This window comes from Muntiacus reevesi, chromosome 1 (assembly GCF_963930625.1).
Source record: "Muntiacus reevesi chromosome 1, mMunRee1.1, whole genome shotgun sequence".
NCBI lineage: Eukaryota > Metazoa > Chordata > Mammalia > Artiodactyla > Cervidae > Muntiacus > Muntiacus reevesi.
Window position 1 is genome coordinate 227,714,420 of NC_089249.1, and position 21,596 is coordinate 227,736,015.

At 41.4% G+C, this 21,596-nt stretch overlaps 1 protein-coding gene across 4 annotated transcripts in view; it reads left to right on the forward strand.

Moving 5' to 3' along the window:
* KDM3B (lysine demethylase 3B) overlaps positions 1 to 21,596 on the forward strand; it is a 56,291-nt gene that overhangs the window by 22,455 nt on the left and 12,240 nt on the right. The window contains exons 7-15 of one of the 4 annotated variants that reach the window (XM_065918637.1): positions 680 to 1,279; positions 4,784 to 6,020; positions 6,910 to 7,111; positions 9,794 to 10,008; positions 10,787 to 10,969; positions 16,481 to 16,588; positions 17,813 to 17,940; positions 18,969 to 19,248; positions 19,986 to 20,242. In XM_065918637.1, coding sequence (XP_065774709.1) covers positions 680 to 1,279; positions 4,784 to 6,020; positions 6,910 to 7,111; positions 9,794 to 10,008; positions 10,787 to 10,969; positions 16,481 to 16,588; positions 17,813 to 17,940; positions 18,969 to 19,248; positions 19,986 to 20,242 — 3,210 coding nt within the window. The remainder of the gene's footprint in view (positions 1 to 679; positions 1,280 to 4,783; positions 6,021 to 6,909; positions 7,112 to 9,793; positions 10,009 to 10,786; positions 10,970 to 16,480; positions 16,589 to 17,812; positions 17,941 to 18,968; positions 19,249 to 19,985; positions 20,243 to 21,596) is intronic. The other 3 variants (XM_065918638.1, XM_065918639.1, XM_065918640.1) reach the window with 3 other exon arrangements.

Genomic DNA, 21,596 nt, shown 5'->3' on the forward strand with positions numbered 1-21,596 from the left:
TGAAATTACTAAAAGAGCTAAGAGATTTGAGTTTTTGGTTATGGTAGCCTGCCTTTTTAGTTTTCCCCCTGTTTGTATCTAATGCTTTGAAATAAGATCTGGAAATTATTTGTGTTCTTTATAGTGTCCATAAGAGCAACTCAAACCTGTCTCTATTGGGCTCACTTTTCCTCTGGTCACAGACTCATAAGTGTTCCTTTTCCTATTATTAAGTTGTCACCAGTTTTTAGTGACTTCTGGATAGAGGAGATTTTATATTTCAATACTTTCCAGTTTCTGTCAAACAAGGAGATAAATATAAAGCAGATTTTTTTTTTCCACCAAGGGGCAAATAAGTTCCCAAACTAGCTTTATCAGTCCGTTTTGTAAAAGAAATTCCACAAATTTTTAAAATCCTGAAAAAAGTCCATTTAAGAAAGGAGTACATTTCATTTAAGGGAAGTTTTGCCAAGTGAGTTAACCTCTAGTAACTATTATCTTGAATATGTGTGTGTAAATTGAACCACAGGAAGATTGGAACTTTTTAACAAAGGGGATGTCTTAGAGCTGGCATTGGAATTTGGCAATCTGTCCCAGCTTTGATTGTCTGCTTCTAGAGATGGGAAAGAGCTAATGGTTTATGGTTTTCACAGGATGGAAAGTCCCTTGTAATAAATCTTTTTTGAATTTTGTTTTGTAGGGGGGTACGTTAAAAGCAGTAAAATCTTCCAAAGGAAAGAAGAAAAGAGAGAGCATAGAGGGGAAAGATGGCCGGAGGAGGAAAAGTGCTTCGGACTCTGGGTGTGACCCTGCATCAAAGAAATTGAAAGGAGACAGGGGTGAAGTAGACAGTAATGGGAGCGATGGAGGCGAGGCAAGCCGAGGGCCCTGGAAAGGAGGGAATGCCAGTGGAGAGCCAGGGCTGGATCAGAGAACCAAGCAGCCACCGACTACATTTGTCCCCCAGATTAACCGCAACATTCGCTTTGCCACTTACACCAAAGAAAACGGCAGGACTCTGGTGGTGCAGGATGAGCCTGTGGGTGGGGACACACCTCTACCTTTCACTCCGTATTCTACAGCCACAGGTCAGACACCTTTGGCCCCAGAGGTGGGTGGAGCCGAAAATAAAGAGGCAGGAAAAACACTGGATCAAGTTGGCCAGTGTATGGTGGCTTCAGCAGCTGTGGTCACTACCGCCAGCTCCACCCCAACCACGGTGAGGATCTCAGACACTGGCCTTGCAACAGGGACTGGGCCGGAAAAACAGAAAGGCAGCTGGTCGCAGGCCCCAGGAGAGGTGAGTTGTTTCAGGGGCAGATTTCCAAGATGTGGGTTCACCCTTTCACCCTACTTTGTTCTTAACACATTAAAAAGCATCTCAGATGCCATAGGGAAGGAATATTTCTGAGATGTGTTTAAATTGTATTCTGTGGATAGTCCTTTACTGCTTGTTGGACAAATGTGTATATTCTTAAAACTTTCTCAGCTCTTAAAAGTCACCTGAACAGTTGGGCTAATCAAAACTTGATTATACAATCCAATTTAATGTGTCGTTAAAATAGATCTAATGGGGAATCTTTTAAATTCAGTTATCTATTTAGTTCGTGTAGTGGTTTAGTCTCCACCAGGCCTTTGAGAGGCAAGGTTAATGAATTATAGTGTTGGAAACAGTGAACAGTATAATTAGGGCTATGTGAAAGCTACTATTACCAACCCATTTTCAGTTCATCATTTTCTATATTTTCCTTTGAGGCTGGGCCACTTTGATATGACCATAGAAGGTTTTTTTCCCCTCTTAACTTAATCTTTAGCCCTTACTTGGAAATTTTGATGAAATTAATCATGGTAGTATCCAGCTTGCTAGGTTCTTTATCTGATATGCGTATATTGTTGCTGAAATGGAACTTTTGTTAAATAAAGTTAACATCAAGTTGGCTCCCCAATCAAATTTGAAACAGTATCAAAATCAGTTCTTATATTCTTTTGGCTCTTATTTTGGTCACCAAAGTATGATTAATGACGCTGGCCATATTTTCTTTTCAAATTGGCTATTAATTCAAACTGCAATATGAAATACAAATAAAATACTAAGTGACTTTTATAAATTACGTATAAGAAACTACTGTGTGCTAAGTACTGTATATTATAAACAAAGAATTGAAATCCTATTTAAAGGAGCTCACATCCTAAAATGGAATCATTTTATAACAGTGTCATATAAAACATGCCATATACATTTCATCTGACTTCTTCCCCTCCATAGCAGATCCAGTTTTTTAATCTGTAGTGTGCAGGGATGGGGAGGGAGGTGAAGTGCCAAGGCAGAAGAAGAGAAGGCCTGTAAATGTGAAGTTTACACTCTTCATGATTTGTTCTCTGTTAGTTTACCAGCATTCCCAAGAGAACTAGGTGGGGATCTTATGTGGATTTCTCCTCTGTTTAAGTCATCATATTGCCCACATTGATTAAAATTAGATCCATGTCAAAGGCAGAATAGATGTAAATGGGGATTACAAAACAGAGCAAATATTACATGCTTCATGAAGAGATCCACTGAATACTGTTGTTCTTGGAGGAGCAAATCTGAATAGATGAAGTGCAGATTCAGAGGGCATTTTCCAAGCAGGTCTGAGAAATTTCTGTGACTGTATCAGTAACTTTACTAGTGGGTTAGCCTAGGTATTCTCTTGGGATATGATTTTTTTTTTCTTTTTTTTGGGGGCGGGGGGGGGATATGATTTAAAAGTCCAGAAATGGATGTTTCCATCATGAACCAGGGACACAGCCCATCAGGAAACTTCCTGCCCTAAAAATTGTGTTGAAATCAGTTTGTCATCACTTTCTTATAAGAAAAGGATTTGAAATTTAATCAGTTGTAGGAAAATGAAAAGAGCATCCAATTATTTTTCATTCATGTGTGTATTTTTTTATATAATTTTATTTATTTATTATTTAATATTTTTGGCTGTGCTGGGTCTTCACTGCTGCACTGTCTTTTCCTCTAGTTGCAGTGAAGGGCTTTTTGCTGTGGTGACTTCTCTGGTTGCAGAGCATGGGTTCTAGGTGCTCAGACTTCAGTAGTTGAGGCACATGGGCTCAGTAGTTTCTGCTCCTGGGGTCTAGAACACAGGCTCGGTTGTGATACACAGGCTTAGTTGCTCCACGACCATGTGGGATCCTCCTGGGTTAGGGATGGAACCCATGTCTCCTGCACTGGCAGGAGGATTCTTTACCACTGAGCCACCAGGGAAGTCCATGTGTGTGTTTATTTTTAGAGAGTAACTTTAGTAGTGAAACCTGAGATCCTTATGCTTATTCCTTGCAGTCATGCAGGTGTCAAGGGACCTGGCCAGATCCAGCCAGTGAAACAACAGCATAGCATCAGTGCTGTGTCTGTCTATTCTCTTTTTATTTGGAGGAGTTTTAAGTCAGTGGTTTTTGGTTAGTGGGAAGGAAGAGAAAAAAGGAGCATGAACTAAGTTATTGAAATGCCATGAACTGGTCTCTGTAGCAGATGTTACCTGGAGGCAAGCCGTAGAGGGCCTGCCTGGTTCTCATGCCTCTTTGCCACCCTCAAAGAAAGTCCTAATGTAGACTCCTCTTACATAGTTAAAGAAGAAACTCCCCCCAATCCCGCTTTTTTTTGAACAACACCCTTTCATTTATCTGGTATATGTTACATTTCTAAAAATTAAGTTAACACATAAAATTTACCATTTATACCATTTGAAGTGTACAGTATCACGGCATTTATATATTCACAATGTTATGCAACCATCACTACTACATAAAGAAATTTTCTTCTCTCCCAGGAGAAACTACATATCTATTAAGCAGTCATGAAATAATTTTTATTTCTAATACTTTAAAGTGAATATAAGTATGTGAGTACTTGTACCTACCTGCCTATGGATATTTCTCTGTATTATCCACGTATATGAGTGTGTGATATACTACATGAAAGTGATTCTAACCCCTCTTTATGTACACATCCTTCTTTATCCAAATGCGGAAGTTAGCATTTTTAAGGTATTAAAAAAAGAGTATTTTTGTCATTCTCCAGTTTGTTATGCTGAATGCTTTTGTTGGTGGGTGTTATCAGTATCTACAGTTTTCCACTTTGGAGACTTGTTAAATCATAATGATAACAGAAGTGTTCAGTAACTGGGATGTCTCTTTAATTTAGCACCTTTAGGTCTAACTTTTAAGAGTAACAGATAATTCAGCTTTTACGTTGACTTGGGTCCATCTTAGCGATTTTCAGACAATTTCAGACAAGCGATTTTCCTTAATGTACAATGAGCTTTTCATAGGGCTGAAGTCATTTTTGTAAGAGTGGGCAATTTGCAATGACTTAAATCAACCAAAACTTTAACCATAGCCCCTAAGGTCTTTGAGGTAGATTAATATTACAGGGTCACTAGTAATATTTCACTCTATTTCAAACTAAAAACTCATTTACATTCGGGAACCCCTTTCTTCAGTTCCCTGGCAGAGTCTTCATTTCTAAATAGATAACTTAGAAGCCTACACAGCCTCCTGATGCTTTGACCGTCAGTTGGCTGACAGCCAAGGGTATCATTTCATCCTGCCATCTCTGTCTCACCTTGCTAAAGACCCCTCTGTGTTGTCTGTAGCAGTTTTCTTTCCTGGTGAAGTAACAGTTATAAGAGCAGTTTTCCTGGAATTGTAGGAGAGAAAAGTTGATTGACCCATAAGAAATGTTGGCCTAGGTCCAAGAAGATATCATAAGATTGTCAAGAGAAGCCAGCATCACTAACTCTGGCTATCTTCTTTTCAGAATTCAAGGAATTCTATCCTGGCCTCTTCTGGATTTGGAGCATCTCTTCCGGGTTCATCACAAGCTTTGACTTTTGGAAGTGGAAGGAGCCAGTCCAATGGGGTTCTTGCCACAGAGAACAAACCTTTGGGCTTCTCTTTTGGCTGTAGCCCAGCACCAGAGTCTCAGAAAGACTCTGATCTCTCCAAAAACTTGTTTTTTCAATGCATGTCCCAAACTTTACCCACCAGTAACTACTTCACTACCGTTTCAGAGAATTTAGCTGATGATTCCTCCAGTCGAGACTCATTTAAACAAAGCCTTGAGAGCCTCTGTAAAGGAAGATCCACTCTCGGAGCAGACACTAAATCAGGCTCTAAGGCTGGCAGCTCTGTGGATCGGAAAGTGCCTGCAGAGTCCATGCCCACCCTCACGCCAGCCTTCCCACGGAGCCTCCTAAATGCCCGCACCCCAGACAGTCATGAAAATCTATTTTTACAGCCCCCGAAACTGTCCCGAGAAGAGCCTTCTAACCCTTTCTTGGCATTTGTGGAGAAAGTTGAACATAGCCCTTTCAGCAGCTTTGCATCTCAGGCCTCAGGTAGCTCTTCCTCTGCTACCACTGTCACCTCCAAGGCAGCACCCAGCTGGCCCGAGTCTCACTCCTCTACTGATTCGGCATCTTTAGCAAAGAAGAAAACCCTCTTCATCACAACTGACTCCTCCAAACTGGTGTCTGGTGTTCTGGGCTCAGCTCTTACCACTGGGGGGCCAAGTCTCTCTGCCATGGGGAATGGCCGCTCCAGTTCCCCCACCAGCAGCCTCACCCAGCCCATTGAGATGCCTACTCTCTCCTCCAGCCCCACAGAGGAGAGGCCAACTGTGGGGCCTGGGCAGCAGGACAATCCTCTCCTTAAAACCTTTAGTAACGTCTTTGGCAGGCACTCAGGCAGCTTTCTGTCCTCCCCAGCAGATTTTTCACAGGAGAACAAAGCTCCTTTTGAAGCTGTGAAAAGGTTCTCACTGGATGAGCGAAGCTTGGCTTGCAGACAGGACTCAGACTCCAGTACCAATAGTGACCTGTCAGATTTAAGCGACTCTGAGGAGCAGCTGCAAGCCAAGACCGGCCTGAAGGGGATTCCGGAGCACCTGATGGGGAAGCTGGGCCCCAATGGGGAACGCAGTGCTGAGCTGTTGCTGGGAAAAGGCAAAGGGAAGCAGGCCCCCAAGGGCCGGCCTCGGACTGCTCCCTTGAAAGGTGATCCTGCTGAGATTATCCATGGGCCTGGCTCTGGCACTTGCCTCAAATGCTTGCTGTGCTCTTGGGCAGCAGAGGCCCTCTTTTTCATGGAAAGTCCTATAATCTCATAGAATTACATAGTCCAAAGGGTGCAGTAGGGATCCCTCATCAGATCATCTGGTTCAAGGCAGGGTTGATTTAAACCAGCACTGTAAGAGGGCTATCTGTCCTATTAATGATAATCCCACAAAGTCTTGATAGTCTTGTTAATTTTGGTCAGGAGCTCTTTCCTCCCTTAGTGTATTTCTCTTGCCTTTGGTCCTTCCCCTTTAATGAACCTAGGGGAGCTACTCAGTACTAGTCTTTATTCTCACATAGCAGCCTTTAGTAGAGTTGATGAAGCAAGAGAACTGCTCCTCAGTTTGCTCCTCTCTGTCACATATTTATGGTTTTAAACCTCTTTCAAAAGCCATTAACTCCTGTGGAGTGAGGTTATGGTCTGAAATTGTGTAAAGACAAGTGTCTAAGAAAATGGCAAGTTACCATTCTCATTAAGATTTGGTTTCCCATAGAAACCCCAAGAGTTCCTGATTAGTAGAACAGTTGTATCCTGAGGGGCTGATGGCAAGAAGCTACCTTCTGCCTTCTTGAGTTTTCCTCACCCATACTCAGAGTTGTTTAATTGTCATGGGGTACTTCCCACAAATTCTCCATGGTTTTTATTTCCCAGTTGAAGCCTCTTTGTTCCCTCTGCTCCTTTCTGCCAAGGATGGACCTGATGGGCTCATGCCCATCCAGTGCAAGGAGTGACTCAGGTCAGGACAATGTCTGTCCTCAGGAGGATTATGTTTTTGCATCTCTTTTAAACCTTTCCTGACCAACCATTTCTCTCTCTGCCTTCTCACAGTGGGCCAGTCAGTGCTGAAAGATGTGAGCAAAGTAAAGAAGCTGAAGCAGTCTGGAGAGCCCTTCCTGCAGGATGGGTCGTGCATCAATGTAGCCCCTCACCTGCACAAGTGTCGTGAGTGCCGCCTGGAGCGGTATCGGAAGTTTAAGGAACAGGAGCAAGATGATTCCACTGTGGCCTGCCGCTTCTTTCACTTCCGGAGGTACCCAAACTCCTCGCTTCGTCTCCTTCCCAGTTTCCTTAGTGATACATAACTTCCACTCTTTCTCTGAATTGGTAAACATATTTCAGCATCTTTTTCTTGTTTTCCTAAACTCCGTTGCTCTCAGAGTCTGTGCTAAGGTTCTGCCATCTCATTAGTTATTTAGGTTGTGAAATGATACATGACTTTGCCCTTAAGAGAACTGAAATTTAACAGTCTCACCTGCTGCCCCCTGAACTGTGTTCTTATTCCTAACTTGAGTTCCACTTAAAACCAGTGATGTGAGCAGAAGGATGCCATTTTGTATTATAGATTTGCTTAACCAGTTACTCCTCTTTAGTGCTAGAGTAATTTGTGTCCCCTAAGAAAGAAGGGGAAGTAAGATTAGGAGATAACGTGAACCTTCTTTAAAATAGGGATAACTGTTGAAAATCCTTGAAATGTCCCTTGCTTTTACCAAACAATAGCTATTTACTCACGTTGCTTCTGCTTGATAAACTTAGAAGAGGAATTTCTTCTAAGAAATCATTCAAGAGTCGTTAGTTTTTTAAATAAAAAAATCCAAGTGGTTTATCCATGTGGCATGGATTCACTTATTCAGCAAATGTGTATGGAGCATTTAATGTGTGCCAGCCATTGTTGTGGGCATTGAGGATTAAACAGTACACAAAACCATCAAATTCCAGCCCTCTGGAGGCTTGTTAGGGATGCAGATAATAAATAAGAAAAACAAGTTTAACTATGAGGAAGATAAAGAAGGGAAAGAGGATTGATATGTGGGGAGGCTAGAGAGGCTACTTGATGGGGGACTTCCTTGGCAGTCCAGTGTTTAGGACTCTGCACTTCCCCTGCAGGGGGCACAGGTTCAATCCCTGCTTGGGAAACTAAGATCCCACATGTGGTGATGCCATGGGGTCCTAAAGAGTTGGACATGACTTAGCAGCTGACCAACAACAATGATGGGAGGATTATTCCAACTATTTTGGGAAATTCAGTTCAGTTCAGTCACTCAGTCGTGTCTGAATCTTTGCAACCCCAGGGACTACAGCATGCCAGGCTTCCCTGTCCATCACCAACTCCCAGAGCTTGCTTAAATTCATGTCCATTGAGTCTGTGATGCCATCCAACCATCTCATCCTCTGTCATCCTGGGAAAGGGCAAGGATTTCCGGGAGTTGGGCCGTCGCCCACTTTTGGGTCTTTGATGGTTGGCCTCAGAACTGTGATGGCACTGGTGGGTGTGTCAATTTACTTTGCTGATGTGTTCTAATGAGTGTATACTGAGGCTCAAAGGTCTAGTGGAAGTCACTCTGACGTCTTGGACCTGTTTGTTCTAATCAGTTTATGTCGTGTTCCTTGGGCTACGTCGTTCTTTTAAAGTCTGTGCCCTCCCTCTTCCCTCCTGTTTCAGGATGAGGAGGAACTAGTAAAGGAGACTGAGAAGGAACAGCCAGTGAGGTATTCTGGAAGACAACTAAAGAATGTGTTTCTAGGAAGGAATAATGAACTCTGGCAAATGCTGGTGATTGGGTGTGGTCAGTTAAGGACAAAAAATGACCTTTGGATTTAACAGGGGGGAATGACCTTGTCAAAAACAGTTTTAGGACTTCCCTCACAGTTCAGTAGAAGACTCGTGCTTCCACTGCAGGGGATGTGGGTTCCATCCCTGGTCAGGAAGTCAAGATGTCATATGCCACACAGCGCAGCCAAAATAAAGTTTTGGTAGATTGATGAGAGGACATCTGAGTGTTGTGGTTTAAGAGAAAATAAAAGAGAAAGGAACTGGTAACTATCAGTATAGACAAATCTCTTAAGAAACTTTGCTCTTACAAACAGATAAACGAAGGAGGATGTGGGATCAAGGGGACTGAGATAGCACATTCAAATACTGACAAGAGTGATTCAGTAGAGAGGAAAATCCCCGATTCAATGGACATGACTTTGGGCAAACTCCAGGAAGACAGTGAAGGACAGGGAAGCCTGGTGTGCTGCAGTCCATCAGGTCGCAAAGAGTCGGACACGCCTGAGCAACTGAACAACGACAAGAGAGGAAAATAGATGTAGAACAGAATAAGTGAAGCGATGCCTATGCAAGAGGATAAGGTGTAGAGCAGAGGTGGGGAGATTGGTCTTCACTAGGAACTAGTTCATCCATAGTAGCAGAAGACGAGATGGAGTACATGGGGGCAGGTATAGCAATATGTGATAGTGTGGTGGGAGCTTGTGGGAATTCTCTCTGCTGGCTCCTTGCAGAAATTTTTTAGTGAAATAATTAGCAAGGTCCTCGTGGGGAAAATAATACTGGAGTTCTGAAAAGAAAGAAGATATTAAACAAGCATTAAAGGCTTACCTGATGTAAGCAGACAGGCATTTCAAGTGTAACAGTGAGCACAGATCTGTATTTTTCTTTGGTCACATTTACTGGTGTGGTTGCTGGTATGGAATAAGTGGTTAGAGAAACTGGTAGACAGCTCTTTAAAGAACCTGGACCTAATAAGTGTTAACAATAAGCCCTTCTATTAGTGCATACTGTGTTGGTCAAATATGGTACAAGTTCTTAACTCTGCCTGATTCCTATTAAGTCTCAGTTAATTTCTTTTAGGTCGTAGGATTTTTAAGTGGGTGTTGGTTTGCATGGTTGCTGCTATTTACTGTGTATTTGACTGTGTATTTCCTATCTCAGGTTGATCTTCACTCGAAAAGGTGTACTCCGAGTGGAAGGGTTTCTGAGTCCTCAGCAAAGTGACCCTGATGCCATGAACCTGTGGATTCCCTCTTCCTCCCTAGCAGAAGGAATAGACCTAGAAACCTCAAAATACATTCTGGCCAATGTTGGAGACCAGTTCTGCCAACTTGTGATGTCTGAGAAGGAGGCCATGATGATGGTGGAGCCACACCGTAAGGCACCCTCTTGCTTGTCTTCTAGGCAGTTCTAGTTGGAAACTCATTTTCTTTTGCTTAAAGTGAAGTGTGGAATGAGTGGCAGATAGCATTTTCTATGGATGAATTAAGGCTACTAAAACTTCTATATGAAGTAAATTGAATAGCTAAAGCAGTACCTGTGCCTAGCAGTCCTCAGTCTTTTCGTTTTTGGCATTTAACAGACTAAAATTTCGTTCCCTGTTTGTCTTTCATTTTTGTAGCACAGTTGCCATAATTTGCATTTTGATCCCTATTTGGGTTTGGTTCACTCTGAATATTTTCTTCGCTTTGAACTAATTTGTGTCAGTAAGTAGTAATACTTGATGGTTTGTGAATAGATTAAGTGCTACTGGTTGTTGTGTTTCATACCTTAAACCCAGATTATTCATACATTTATGGTATTTCCATGTCTATGAGATACTATACCCTATTTCTAGACCAAGGAATATTGTACTATAAAATTATGCCCTATACTTAAAGAGAAAAATCCTCTTATTTCAAGCTTCCCCAATTTGAAAATTTTATAGTATCTTAAGTGACAACATATAGCATTCATTCTCACTGACACTTGTTCAGAAATATTAGAAATTCCATGTATTTTGTTTCTCTTAACAATTATAGAAATACGAACTTCATGAATCTTTGAGTTTAATTGCTAGACAAAATGCTTGAATGGGAATCAGTGGATCTGGGAACTTTTGCTCTCGCTCAGGATGATCAGTGCCAACAGTATTCTTCTTCCTTTTTCCACCAGAGAAAGTGGCATGGAAGCGAGCAGTTCGAGGTGTACGGGAGATGTGTGATGTGTGTGAAACAACCCTCTTCAACATCCACTGGGTTTGTCGCAAATGCGGATTTGGGGTCTGCCTTGACTGTTACAGGCTCAGGAAAAGCCGACCACGCAGTGGTGAGCAAATGTTGTCCTATACAGCTGAAGGTAAACTGTCAGTGGAGGTGTGGACTTGGAAACTGAAGCAGAAATAGCTATGGGCCCCTTCTTTAGCTTATGTTTTGTCACATTGTGAGGTCTTAAAATTACCAATACTCCAGCCTAACTGAGAAGGTTAAAACTTTTAAAGTATACACTTCAAATGTTTTTAGTATATTCCCAAGTTTATATAGTTATCACCACTATCTAATTTCATTTTCATTGCTCCAAAAATGAATCTTGCGTTCAATAGTAGTCACTCCCTATTCCTTCCCCCCTTAAACCTTGGTAACCATCAGTCTACTTACTGTCTCTATCAACTTGCCTATTCTGTACATGTCATATAAATGGAATCATACAATGTATGGCCTTCTGTGACTGGCCTCTTAAACTTAGCATTCTCTTTCAAAGTTTCATCCGTGTTATAGCACGTATTTCATTCCTTGTATTGCCAGGTAATATTCCATTGTATAGATATACTACATTTTCTTCATCCATTCTTTAGTTGATGGACATTTGGGTTGTTTCTGCTTTTGGCTGTTATGAATAGTGGAACATTTGTTACAAGTTTTTGTGCAGATGTGTGTTTCCATTTTTTTGAGAATATATACCTTGTGGTAGAATTGATGGGGCATATGGCAGTTCTATGTTTAACCCTTTCAGAAACTGCCAAACTATATTCCTAAGTAGCTGCACCATTTTATAATTCCACCAACAATGTATGAGGATTGCAAACTTTCCACATCCTTGTCAACGCTTGTTATTATCTGTCTGATTATAGCCATCATAGTGACTGTGAAGTAGTATATAGTGTGATTTTTAACTTGCATTTCCCAGATGACTACTAATGTTGAGAATCTTTTCATGTGTTTTTTGGCCCTATGTTTATCTTCTCTGGAAAAATGTCTACTCAAATTCTTTGCTTCACTTTCTTTTTGCTTTATCTTATTACCTGCCAAGAATCTTCCCTGCCCCTTGACTTCATCATTCTTCCCTCTTCTATGATACAGTGTAACCATTGTAACAGTGATTTAGAGCTTAGACTACTGGGATCTGAATCCTACTTTTGTATCTTATCATACCACCTATGGTATCTTGGGCTAGTTACTTAACCCCTCAGACTCATTTCCTTGTCTGTAAAACAAAGATAATACAAGTATGTCCCTCACAGCATTGTTTTGAGGATTAAATGAGATAATGTATGTCAAGTGGTTAACACATTCACTAGGTACTGCATGTTACACAGCTAAGATCTTCCACTTTTGCCCATGAAAGATAAACTTCTGCAGAAGTTGCCCTCCTATCATAAACAATAAGAAAATCAGACAAAATATACAAAACTACATTTTCAGAGGGCTTCCCTGATAGCTCAGTTGGTAAATAATCCGCCTGCAATGCAATGCAGGAGACCTCGGTTCAATTCCTGGGTCGGGAAGATCCACTGGAAAAGGGATAGACTCCCCAGTCCAGTATTCTTGGGCTTCCCTTGTGGCTCAGCTGGTAAAGAATCTGCCTGCAATGTGGGAGCCCTGGGTTTGATCCTTAGGTTGGGAAGATCCCCTGGAGAAGGGAAAGGCTACCTTTTCCAGTATTCTGGCCTGGAGAATTCCATGGACTGCAGGGTCTCAAAGAGTCAGACACAACTGAGCGATTTTCACTTTCACACTTTCACAGTTTCAGATATTGGACAACAGGCAGCTTGAGTCTGTATTCCCTCAGAAAGATGAAGAAACAAGGTGAGTCCTACAGTTGCCCCAGTTTACTGCCTGGAGGCAGTTTCTAGCCTTACCACAAGGAAAGGCAATTAAAATAAAGTTTGGCAATCTCACAAGTTCAGACCAAGATTAAAATCTGAGAAGAGTGAGGCAGTGTACTGAAGTGCTACAGAAAGAACACCAGATCTAGGGAAATCATCTCAATTTTTTTTTTTATTATATAGTGGTCTGCACATACATCAGAGGAAACTGTCCTCAAGCCATTCAACTTAGTATACAGAACTCACAATTTGTATTCCCACCAGCCAGAGTGGAGAGACATTGGATAGAGTCCAAAGGGGTCACACCCTTTGTAGTAGAACTAACATAGTCCCAGAATAAGGTTGCTCTGGAGCTGCCATAATGAAGTATAGAGCACGACTTAGAAGGATCAAATTCATCTGCATTGCTTAGTTATACGCTACAGTAAAACCAAACATTCTTTAAAGGATTACACAAAATCCAGTACTCTGAAACGTAAAACTCACAAAGCTCTGCGTTTGGTGAAGAAAGATCTGGTGTACAGAAGAGAATAATGCAACCAGGATAATACAACCAGTAATCTGGGAGGAAGAAAACAATCGATAGAACAAATCCAGAAATGACAGTGATGATGGAGTTATTGTAAATGGACGTTAAAACAGCTATTGAAATAACTTTTAATATGCTTGGACATAAAGGAAAACATAATGAGTAACATAGAAGACATGTAAAAGACCCAGATGAAACTTCTAGATATGAAAAGGATCTCAGAAAAAAATTACACTAGGTAGGATTAGTGGCATATTAGATACTGCAGAAGAAACAGTGAACTTGAAGACATAAAATAAAAACTATAAAAAAGTAAGTACCGACAGAGGACTTAAATTTATAAGTTGAAGAGTGCCTTGTTGAACTACCAGATACATTAGGTAGTCTCCCAAACAAGTAAGTGGAGTTCCAGAAAGAGAAAGGGCAGGAGAGCAGAGATAGAAAAAGTATTGGAACAAATAAAGCCAAAAATTTTCCAAATTTGATGAAAAAGCTATAATGTTACAAGTCCAACAATAATCCTCAAATAAAAAAGACATTAAGAAAAACACACCAAAGCACATCCTAATTACTTACTGAAAAACAGTGTGGTAAAGAGAAAAGCTGAAAAGCACAAGAGGAAAAGCACATTATGTAACAAAGATAAGAATGATAGCTAACTTGTCAGAAAACTATTCTCTAGAGACAATGGAACAGCATTTTAAAGTGCTGAAAACAAACCTATTAGTCTAGAATTCATACCTAGTGGAAATATCTTTCTAGGGTGAAATAGTTTTCCAGGAATGGAAAAAGTGATAGAATTCATCATTCTATCAGCAGCAGACCCATGCTGCAAAGTTAAAGGTAGTGACTCAGGCAGAAGAAAATGATACAATGTGGAAATTTGGCTTTATACAAAGGAATGAAGAATGTGCTACATGGTAAATATGTGGTACATATAAAACACTTTTTTTCTTATTTTTAATCTTTTTAAAATAATAATTGTTTAAAGCAAAAGTAATAGCAATATAGGACTTCCTTGGTGGTACAGTAGATAGGAATCCACCTACCAACACAGGGGACATGGGTTCGATCCCTGGTCCAGGAAGATTCCACATGCTGTGGAGCAGCCAAGCCCATACGCCACAACTACTGAACCCACACTCTAGAGCCTGTGAGCCTCAACACTGAGCCCGAGTGCTACAGCTGCTGAAGCCCATGTGTGTAGAACCTGTGCTCTGCAACTAGAGACGCCACTGCAACGAGAAGCCCACATACCACAGGGAAGACCAGCCCCTGATACAGTAGACCCAGTACAGCCAAAAATAACTGACTAGATAGATACGTAATTTCAAAAAAAGACAAGGAAGGGCTTCCCTGGTGGCTCAGTTAGAAAGACTCTGCCAGCCAGTGCAGGAGACATGGGTTCAATCTCTGGTCAGGGAAGATCCCACATACTGTGGAGCAGCTAAGCCTGCGCGCCACAGCTGATGGAGCCTGTGCGCCACAGCTGATGGAGCCTGTGCTCTCGAGCCCGGGAGCCGCAACTGCTGAGCCGGTGTGCCGCAGCTGCTGAAGCCCGAGTGCCCTAAAGCCCATGCTCTGCAACAAGAGAACCAGTGCAATGAGAAGCCCGCACACTGCAGCTAGAGAGTAGCCTCCACTATCTGCAGCTAGAGAAAAGCCCACGCAGCAACTAAGACCCAGCACAGCCAAAAAATTAGAACATTAAAAAGACAAGGAAAAGCACCTGGAATCTTCCTGGACCAGGGATCAAACCCAAGTTCCTTGCACTGAAAGTGTGCCACCAGGGAAGTCCCCACAACCCAGTTTTTAAATGGGAAAAATATTTGAACAGATACATCATCAAAGAAGATAGGTCAATGAAAAATAAACACATGGAAAAAACTGTCATTACTTACTAGGGAAATGCAAATTAAAACCATAATGAGAAACCGCTATCCCCACTAGGATGGATAACATTTTTAAAACTGAGAGTGCAAAGTGCTGTCAAGGATATGGAGCAACTAAAACTTACTAAACATTGCTGGTAGGGATGCAATTTGGTACCATCACTTTGGAAAACAGTATATCTATTTCTTTATAAATTTAAACATCAACTAGCATTCTACTAGTATGTATAAGGGAAATGAAAATATGTCCACACAAAGTCTTGTGCTTGAATGTTTGTAGCACTTTATTCATCAGTTCAGTTCAGTCGCTCAGTCATGTCCGACTCTTTGTGACCCCATGAATCGCAGCACACTAGGCTTCCCTGTCCATCACCAACTCCTGGAGTTTACTCAAACTCATGTCCATCGAGTCAGTGATGCCATCCAGCCATCTCATCCTCTGTCGTCCCCTTCTCCTCCTGCCCCCAATCCCTCCCAGCATCAGGGTCTTTTCCAATGAGTCAACTCTTCACATGAGGTGGGCAAAGTATTGGAGTGTCAGCTTCAGCATCAGTCCTTCCAGTGAACACCCAGGACTGATCTCATTTAGGATGGACTGGTTGGATCATAGTAGCCAATAATTGGAAACAATCCAACTATTCACCAATAATTGAAAGCAGTCCAACTATTCATGAGTGGGTAAACAAAATGTGGTACATCCAAACTGTGGAACAGCACTCAGACATAAAAAGGAATTAATTATTTATACATGGAACAATATGGATAAATCTCAAAATCATTATGCCAAATGAAAATATCTCAACACAAATGACAGATGACATACCATATGTTTCCAGTAATATGAAATTCTAAAAGAAGCAAAACTTTAGTGTTAGAAATTTGATCATTAGTGGCCAGGGTTTGAGGAAAGGGTATTGACTGCAAAGGGCTAAAGGAAACTTTGGGAAGGAATAGTAATGTTCTAAATTCTGAATGTCACACTGTTTTCTACAACTAGATACCTTTGTCGAAATTCAAACATATTTGAATTTGAAGTGTACACTTTAAATTGTTGAACTAATTTTATGTAAATTATACCTCAGTGAAGCAGTATTTTTAAAAGTTAAGGACTTCCCTGGTGGTCCAGTGGTTAAGACTCTGCTTTCACAGTAGGGGGCATGGTTTTTATCCCTGGTTGGGGAACTAAGGTCCCACAAACTGTATAACCAAAAATAAATAAAAGTTAGCTGTGATCTTCTTTGACCCATGAGAAAATTGGCCTTTAGAGTCTGAAACTGTCACTCACTGAGAGAGATACATCTTCTGACCCTCATAAATAGGAAAGTCATTCATTTCCGTTTCAGAGACAGAAGAGATGGGTGATGAAGAGGTTTTCTCCTGGTTGAAGTGTGCAAAGGGGCAGTCCCATGAACCAGAGAATCTCATGCCCACACAGATAATCCCTGGCACAGGTAAAAGGCATTCCTTTTTTAGATTTGGTGGGAGAAAAATATTTTTAAGTTATAATGTATACACTATAAAATTTGGTAAAATGGTTTATGTCAGCTTGACTGTTTTTAAGCTTCACAAGATTGCTCTGAGACTTTGAATCTTCAGAAATGTTAGATTGATTATATGCCTCCAGGGCACATACTTTACCTCACCTTGCTGGGTGTAGGGGTGTATTGCTTTTCAGATGTCATTTTACATTCCTATGGTCAGCAGGGCCAGAATAGAAAAAGCCTGTCTTGGAATTCTTTGGTGGTCCAGTGATTAAGACTCTGTGCTGTCACTGCTGAGAGCCCGGATTTAAGCCTGGTTGGGGAACTAAGATCCTGCAAACTGTGTAACATGGCAAAAAGAAAAAAAGGAAAGAAAAAGCTAGTCCCCTGGCTTCCAGAAAGACCTTTGTTTTTAGGCTTATAAAAATCCAGCTGAGGGACTTCCCTGATGGTCCAGTGGTTAAGATTCCATGCTTCCAATGGAGGGGGCCTGGGTTCAATCCCTGGTCAGGGAACTAAGATCCCGCATACCCCATGGTGCAGCCAAAAATAAATATATTAAAAAAAAAAAAAAAAATCCAGCCGAAGCTAATCAAAGCTCTTGAAACCAGGAAGAAGGCAGCTTACCAGTAGGAATGAATGGTCATATGGCAACTTACTTCAGTGATTCCTCCAGAAAGTCTATTTCCAGCTTCCATACTTTCACTAACATACTTTCACACACTGAAGCTGGTGAATCCCTGCCTATAGTCTCCTTCACTTTGGGGAACCACCCCTTGTATCTTTATACCCCAGTGTATGCAAGCAGAATAGCTTCCAACTTATAGTAAAGTACCTAAATCTCAAGTATACATTTCAAAACGTTTACATAACGCTTGAATATTAAGGAATCCACCCTTAGAGTTTCTGCTGAAGGACACCTTGTTAATGTTTACTAGAGGAGGGAGGGAGTGTAGCTTAGTGGTTAAATGTGTATGGAACATTAGTGCTACATAGACCTGGGTTAAAGTCTTAGTACTTTCACTTACCAACTTTATGTACTTAAGCAAATAACCTAACTTCCCTGAGTCTCAGTTTCATCATCAGAAATCAAGGGTACAAGTTGCTACCTCATTGAAATGTTGTAAGGCTTGAGAGAGATAATGTAAAGTATTCCAAGGTTGATTATTATTATTATAATTATCTTTTTTCCAGCTCTTTACAATATTGGAGACATGGTACATGCTGCCCGGGGCAAGTGGGGAATTAAAGCAAACTGCCCTTGTATTAGTCGGCAGAACAAATCTGTATTGAGACCTGCTGTCACTAATGGGATGTCACAGGTAAAATGGTGTGAAAAGTGGTGTTTCTCACAGGTAAACTGAGAGAAACTTAAGTTCTTTGTTCCAAGCTACTCTTGGATTCCTGGGCAACTAGGGGATAGGGAAGCCTGTCTAGAGAGAGCACATACAGTTACTGGAGGGATTTAAATTCCCCGTAACTGGTGTGAGTTTCTTTTCATTTGTCTTTAAAACCAATTCAGGCTTGGTTGATAAGTAGCACAAAAGAGATACTTCGCATCTTGTCAGGATTTATACCTCAGGGTCTTTATGCAGATAAAGAGTATAGAAAAGGTCACTAGGAATACAGTCTTATCTGTGTGCATGGACCCTGCCTTGTCATGTTAGGTACTGAGGAAAGAAACATGAATATTGGCCCGCTGATCTGGGATCATTCCACCTGAAACCATCCTAAGCCTTCATAGAGAGGCAGTAATTTTCCCATTTTCTGTCAGGTGGAGGTCATTCTAGTTTGATGGTGACCACTAAGAATAAGACAAAAAAACACACTGCTTACTTTTGGAGGACTTTCCAGGAATGCTACACGTGATCAATAAGAGGTACAAGGATTAACCCTGAGAAATCTCAAGATATGTTTTCAGTAGAATTCATATGTTAGAACACATCATCTGGAAAATTTAACAACAGAATAATGACCTTTTTATTGAGCATTTATGTATGCCAGACACTGTGCTGAGCTCTTTGCATATACCATCTCATTTGATCCTCAGAGCAGCTTTGTGCAGTCAGGTTCTGATCACCGATTTGCCATTGTAGAAATTGAGCCTCAGGCATGCCAAACAAAAACCCTGTCTTGTTCATTGCTCTTTCCACAGAACCTAGCATCATTTCTATCACATATAGGACTCAATAAATATATATTAAATTAATGAGTGAGTGAAATAGCAGTTTATGGGACAATTCCAAATTGCTTTCCCAGACTTACTTAGTGTCATCAGTCCTTATTATTTGCATTGTATTTTTTCTACACAAGGACAGCACTTTAATCATTTTGGCGTTCTGTGCTATAGCTTCCTAGCATAAACCCTAGTGCCTCTTCTGGAAATGAAACCACCTTCTCAGGCGGAGGAGGAACTGCACCGGGAACACAACCAGAGACAGACCATGTTCCCAAAGCCGACAGTACTGACAGCAGACCAGATGAGCCTCTGAAAGCAGACAGTTCGACATCAAATAGCAATAGTGAGCTAAAAGCCATCAGGCCCCCTTGCCCCGACACAGCCCCACCCTCCTCTGCCCTGCACTGGTTGGCGGATTTAGCAACTCAGAAGGCTAAAGAAGAAACAAAAGGTGAGATTAACACAAGCCCCTGTCCTGCCTGTGGGTAGAACACTTGAGTTATTCTGGGATTCTTCAAACTCACACATTACCATCCACATTTTTGAAACATGCTGCTTGCTTTCTCTGGCCGATCACGTAAAATGAGGGAATCTCTTTCAACTTCTTTCTAGAAGTGGAACTTTTTTAAAAAGGCACATGCCTGGGCTCTAGCCCAGACCTCTTTAGTCAGAATTGATATGAGGTTTTTAACAATCTTCCTAGATTGCCCTGTTATTAAGCCAGTATTACTAGCCAGGAAGGCTAGACTTATCTTTTGATGGGCATAAGAATCACCTGGGGAATCCTTAAAAATGAAGATTCCTATGCCCCACCAGAACTATTAAATGAGAATCTCCATTCTTAACAAGCATTCCAGGTGATTGCAAGTATTCCAGATTATAAGTGTTCTGGAGACTCACTTGAAGAAACACTGACTTAGAAAGTGAGGGAGACGAAAGATGAATGGGAACAAAAGGAAGTTTGAAATCCAGATCTGGAAAAGAAAGGAAGAAGTAGGAGAGCTTCTCCTTGGCCATGAGACTTGCCGTAGTCATAGCTCATCAGGCTTGGCCCAGACAGGCTGTATGGAGCTTGGGGGTCAGGGGAGGGGAGAGTCTTTCTTCTTTTCCACTTGGCTGATTTTTAGGAGGCAGCTGCCTGCTGGGTATTCCTTGTGCCTAATGCTATTCCTGGTTATGTTCTTACAGAAGCAGGGTCCCTGAGGTCGGTGCTCAATAAAGAGTCTCATTCACCCTTTGGGCTGGACTCGTTCAACTCCACTGCAAAGGTCTCTCCGTTGACTCCAAAGCTTTTTAACAGTCTGTTACTGGGTCCCACTGCCTCCAACAACAAAACTGAAGGCTCTAGCCTTCGAGACCTCCTCCACTCCGGGCCCGGAAAGCTTCCTCAAACCCCCTTGGACACAGGCATACCCTTTCCCCCGGTCTTCTCTACATCCTCAGCAGTAAGTGTCCTCCCTAAAACTCTAGCCTTTGCTGCTTTTCCTTGGAAGAACCATCAGAAAAAGATCTGCTAACTAGGTTAAAGGGTATAGAGTGACTTGTGTTCTGTACACTATCAGTCCCAGCTGATAAGATCTTTCTTTGTATTGAGTTTGGGGAATGTTTGAGATCCTTTTAAGTAGTAAAGCTTTGGTGCCATGTTAGGAAATCACTTAGAAACTGAGGCATTGGAATTTTTTCAGTCATCAGCAGGAATCACTTTATTTTCTTGATGATAACAGGTAGCTAATTTTTTTTTTTAACGTAGGCAATACATTTGTGTGGTATCCTCTTGGATATCTAATGATACCTCCAACTTAACACGTCTAAGACCATGTGGTCTAACACGTCTTAGACCATGTCTAAGACTAATGCCTGTAAACTTGCATTTCCTTTATTTTTTCCCACTCTTGGTCACTGGGTTTCCAATTGCTTGGCCAAAAGTCTTAGAGTCATTTGGGACTCCCCTCTCACATTTTGTGTCTAATCTGTTAGCATATCCTTTCAGTTTGATTGCTAAAATGTGTTTGTAGCACACCCATTTCTCATCAGCTCCCCTGCTTCCCATTCTAGTCTGAGATAACATCCTCTGTTGCCTGAATTCTTGCAGTAATCTCCATTTCTTCCCTTTCCACTCTACAGTCAGTTTCAACAGAGCAGTTAATATGATCCTTTTAAGATATAAATCAAATCTTATCACCTCTGCCTAAAATCTTTCAAGGGCTTTCAATTTCATAATAAAAACAGAGTCCTTTCAGTGGACTATAATGTTCCAGCCCTATCTTATCCTAACTTCCCTGACTTCAACTACCACTCTCATTGTCCACTCTTGCTCTGGCCACACCCACCTTCTTGCTTTTCCTTGGACATCGCTAGCCATGCTCTCTTCAGAACCTTTATATGTGTCCTTTTCTCCACCAAGAGCTGTCTTTTCCATGTCACCACATGACCTGCTTCCCCATCAGCACCCTCTCCTCCTTTCTGAAATGTTACGTCTTCAGTAAGCCTTCTTTTTAGATTACCCTTTTTTAAAGTCCATTCCACTCCCATCCTCCACTCATATCTGTTTCCTCTGCACCTATAATCATCTGACTTACTGTGTTTTATTTATTTTCTGTCTCACCACTTAAAGGCATTTTTGTCTTTTTTTTTTTTTTTCCATGCTGTGAGGCTTTTGGGATCTTATTTCCCCAACCAGGGATCGAACTGGGTCCCCAGCAGTGGAAGCACAAAGTCCTAACCACTAAACTGCTAGAAACTCCCCATTTTTGTCTGTTTTATTCACCTGATAGCCATAGTGCCACAATGTTCGATACA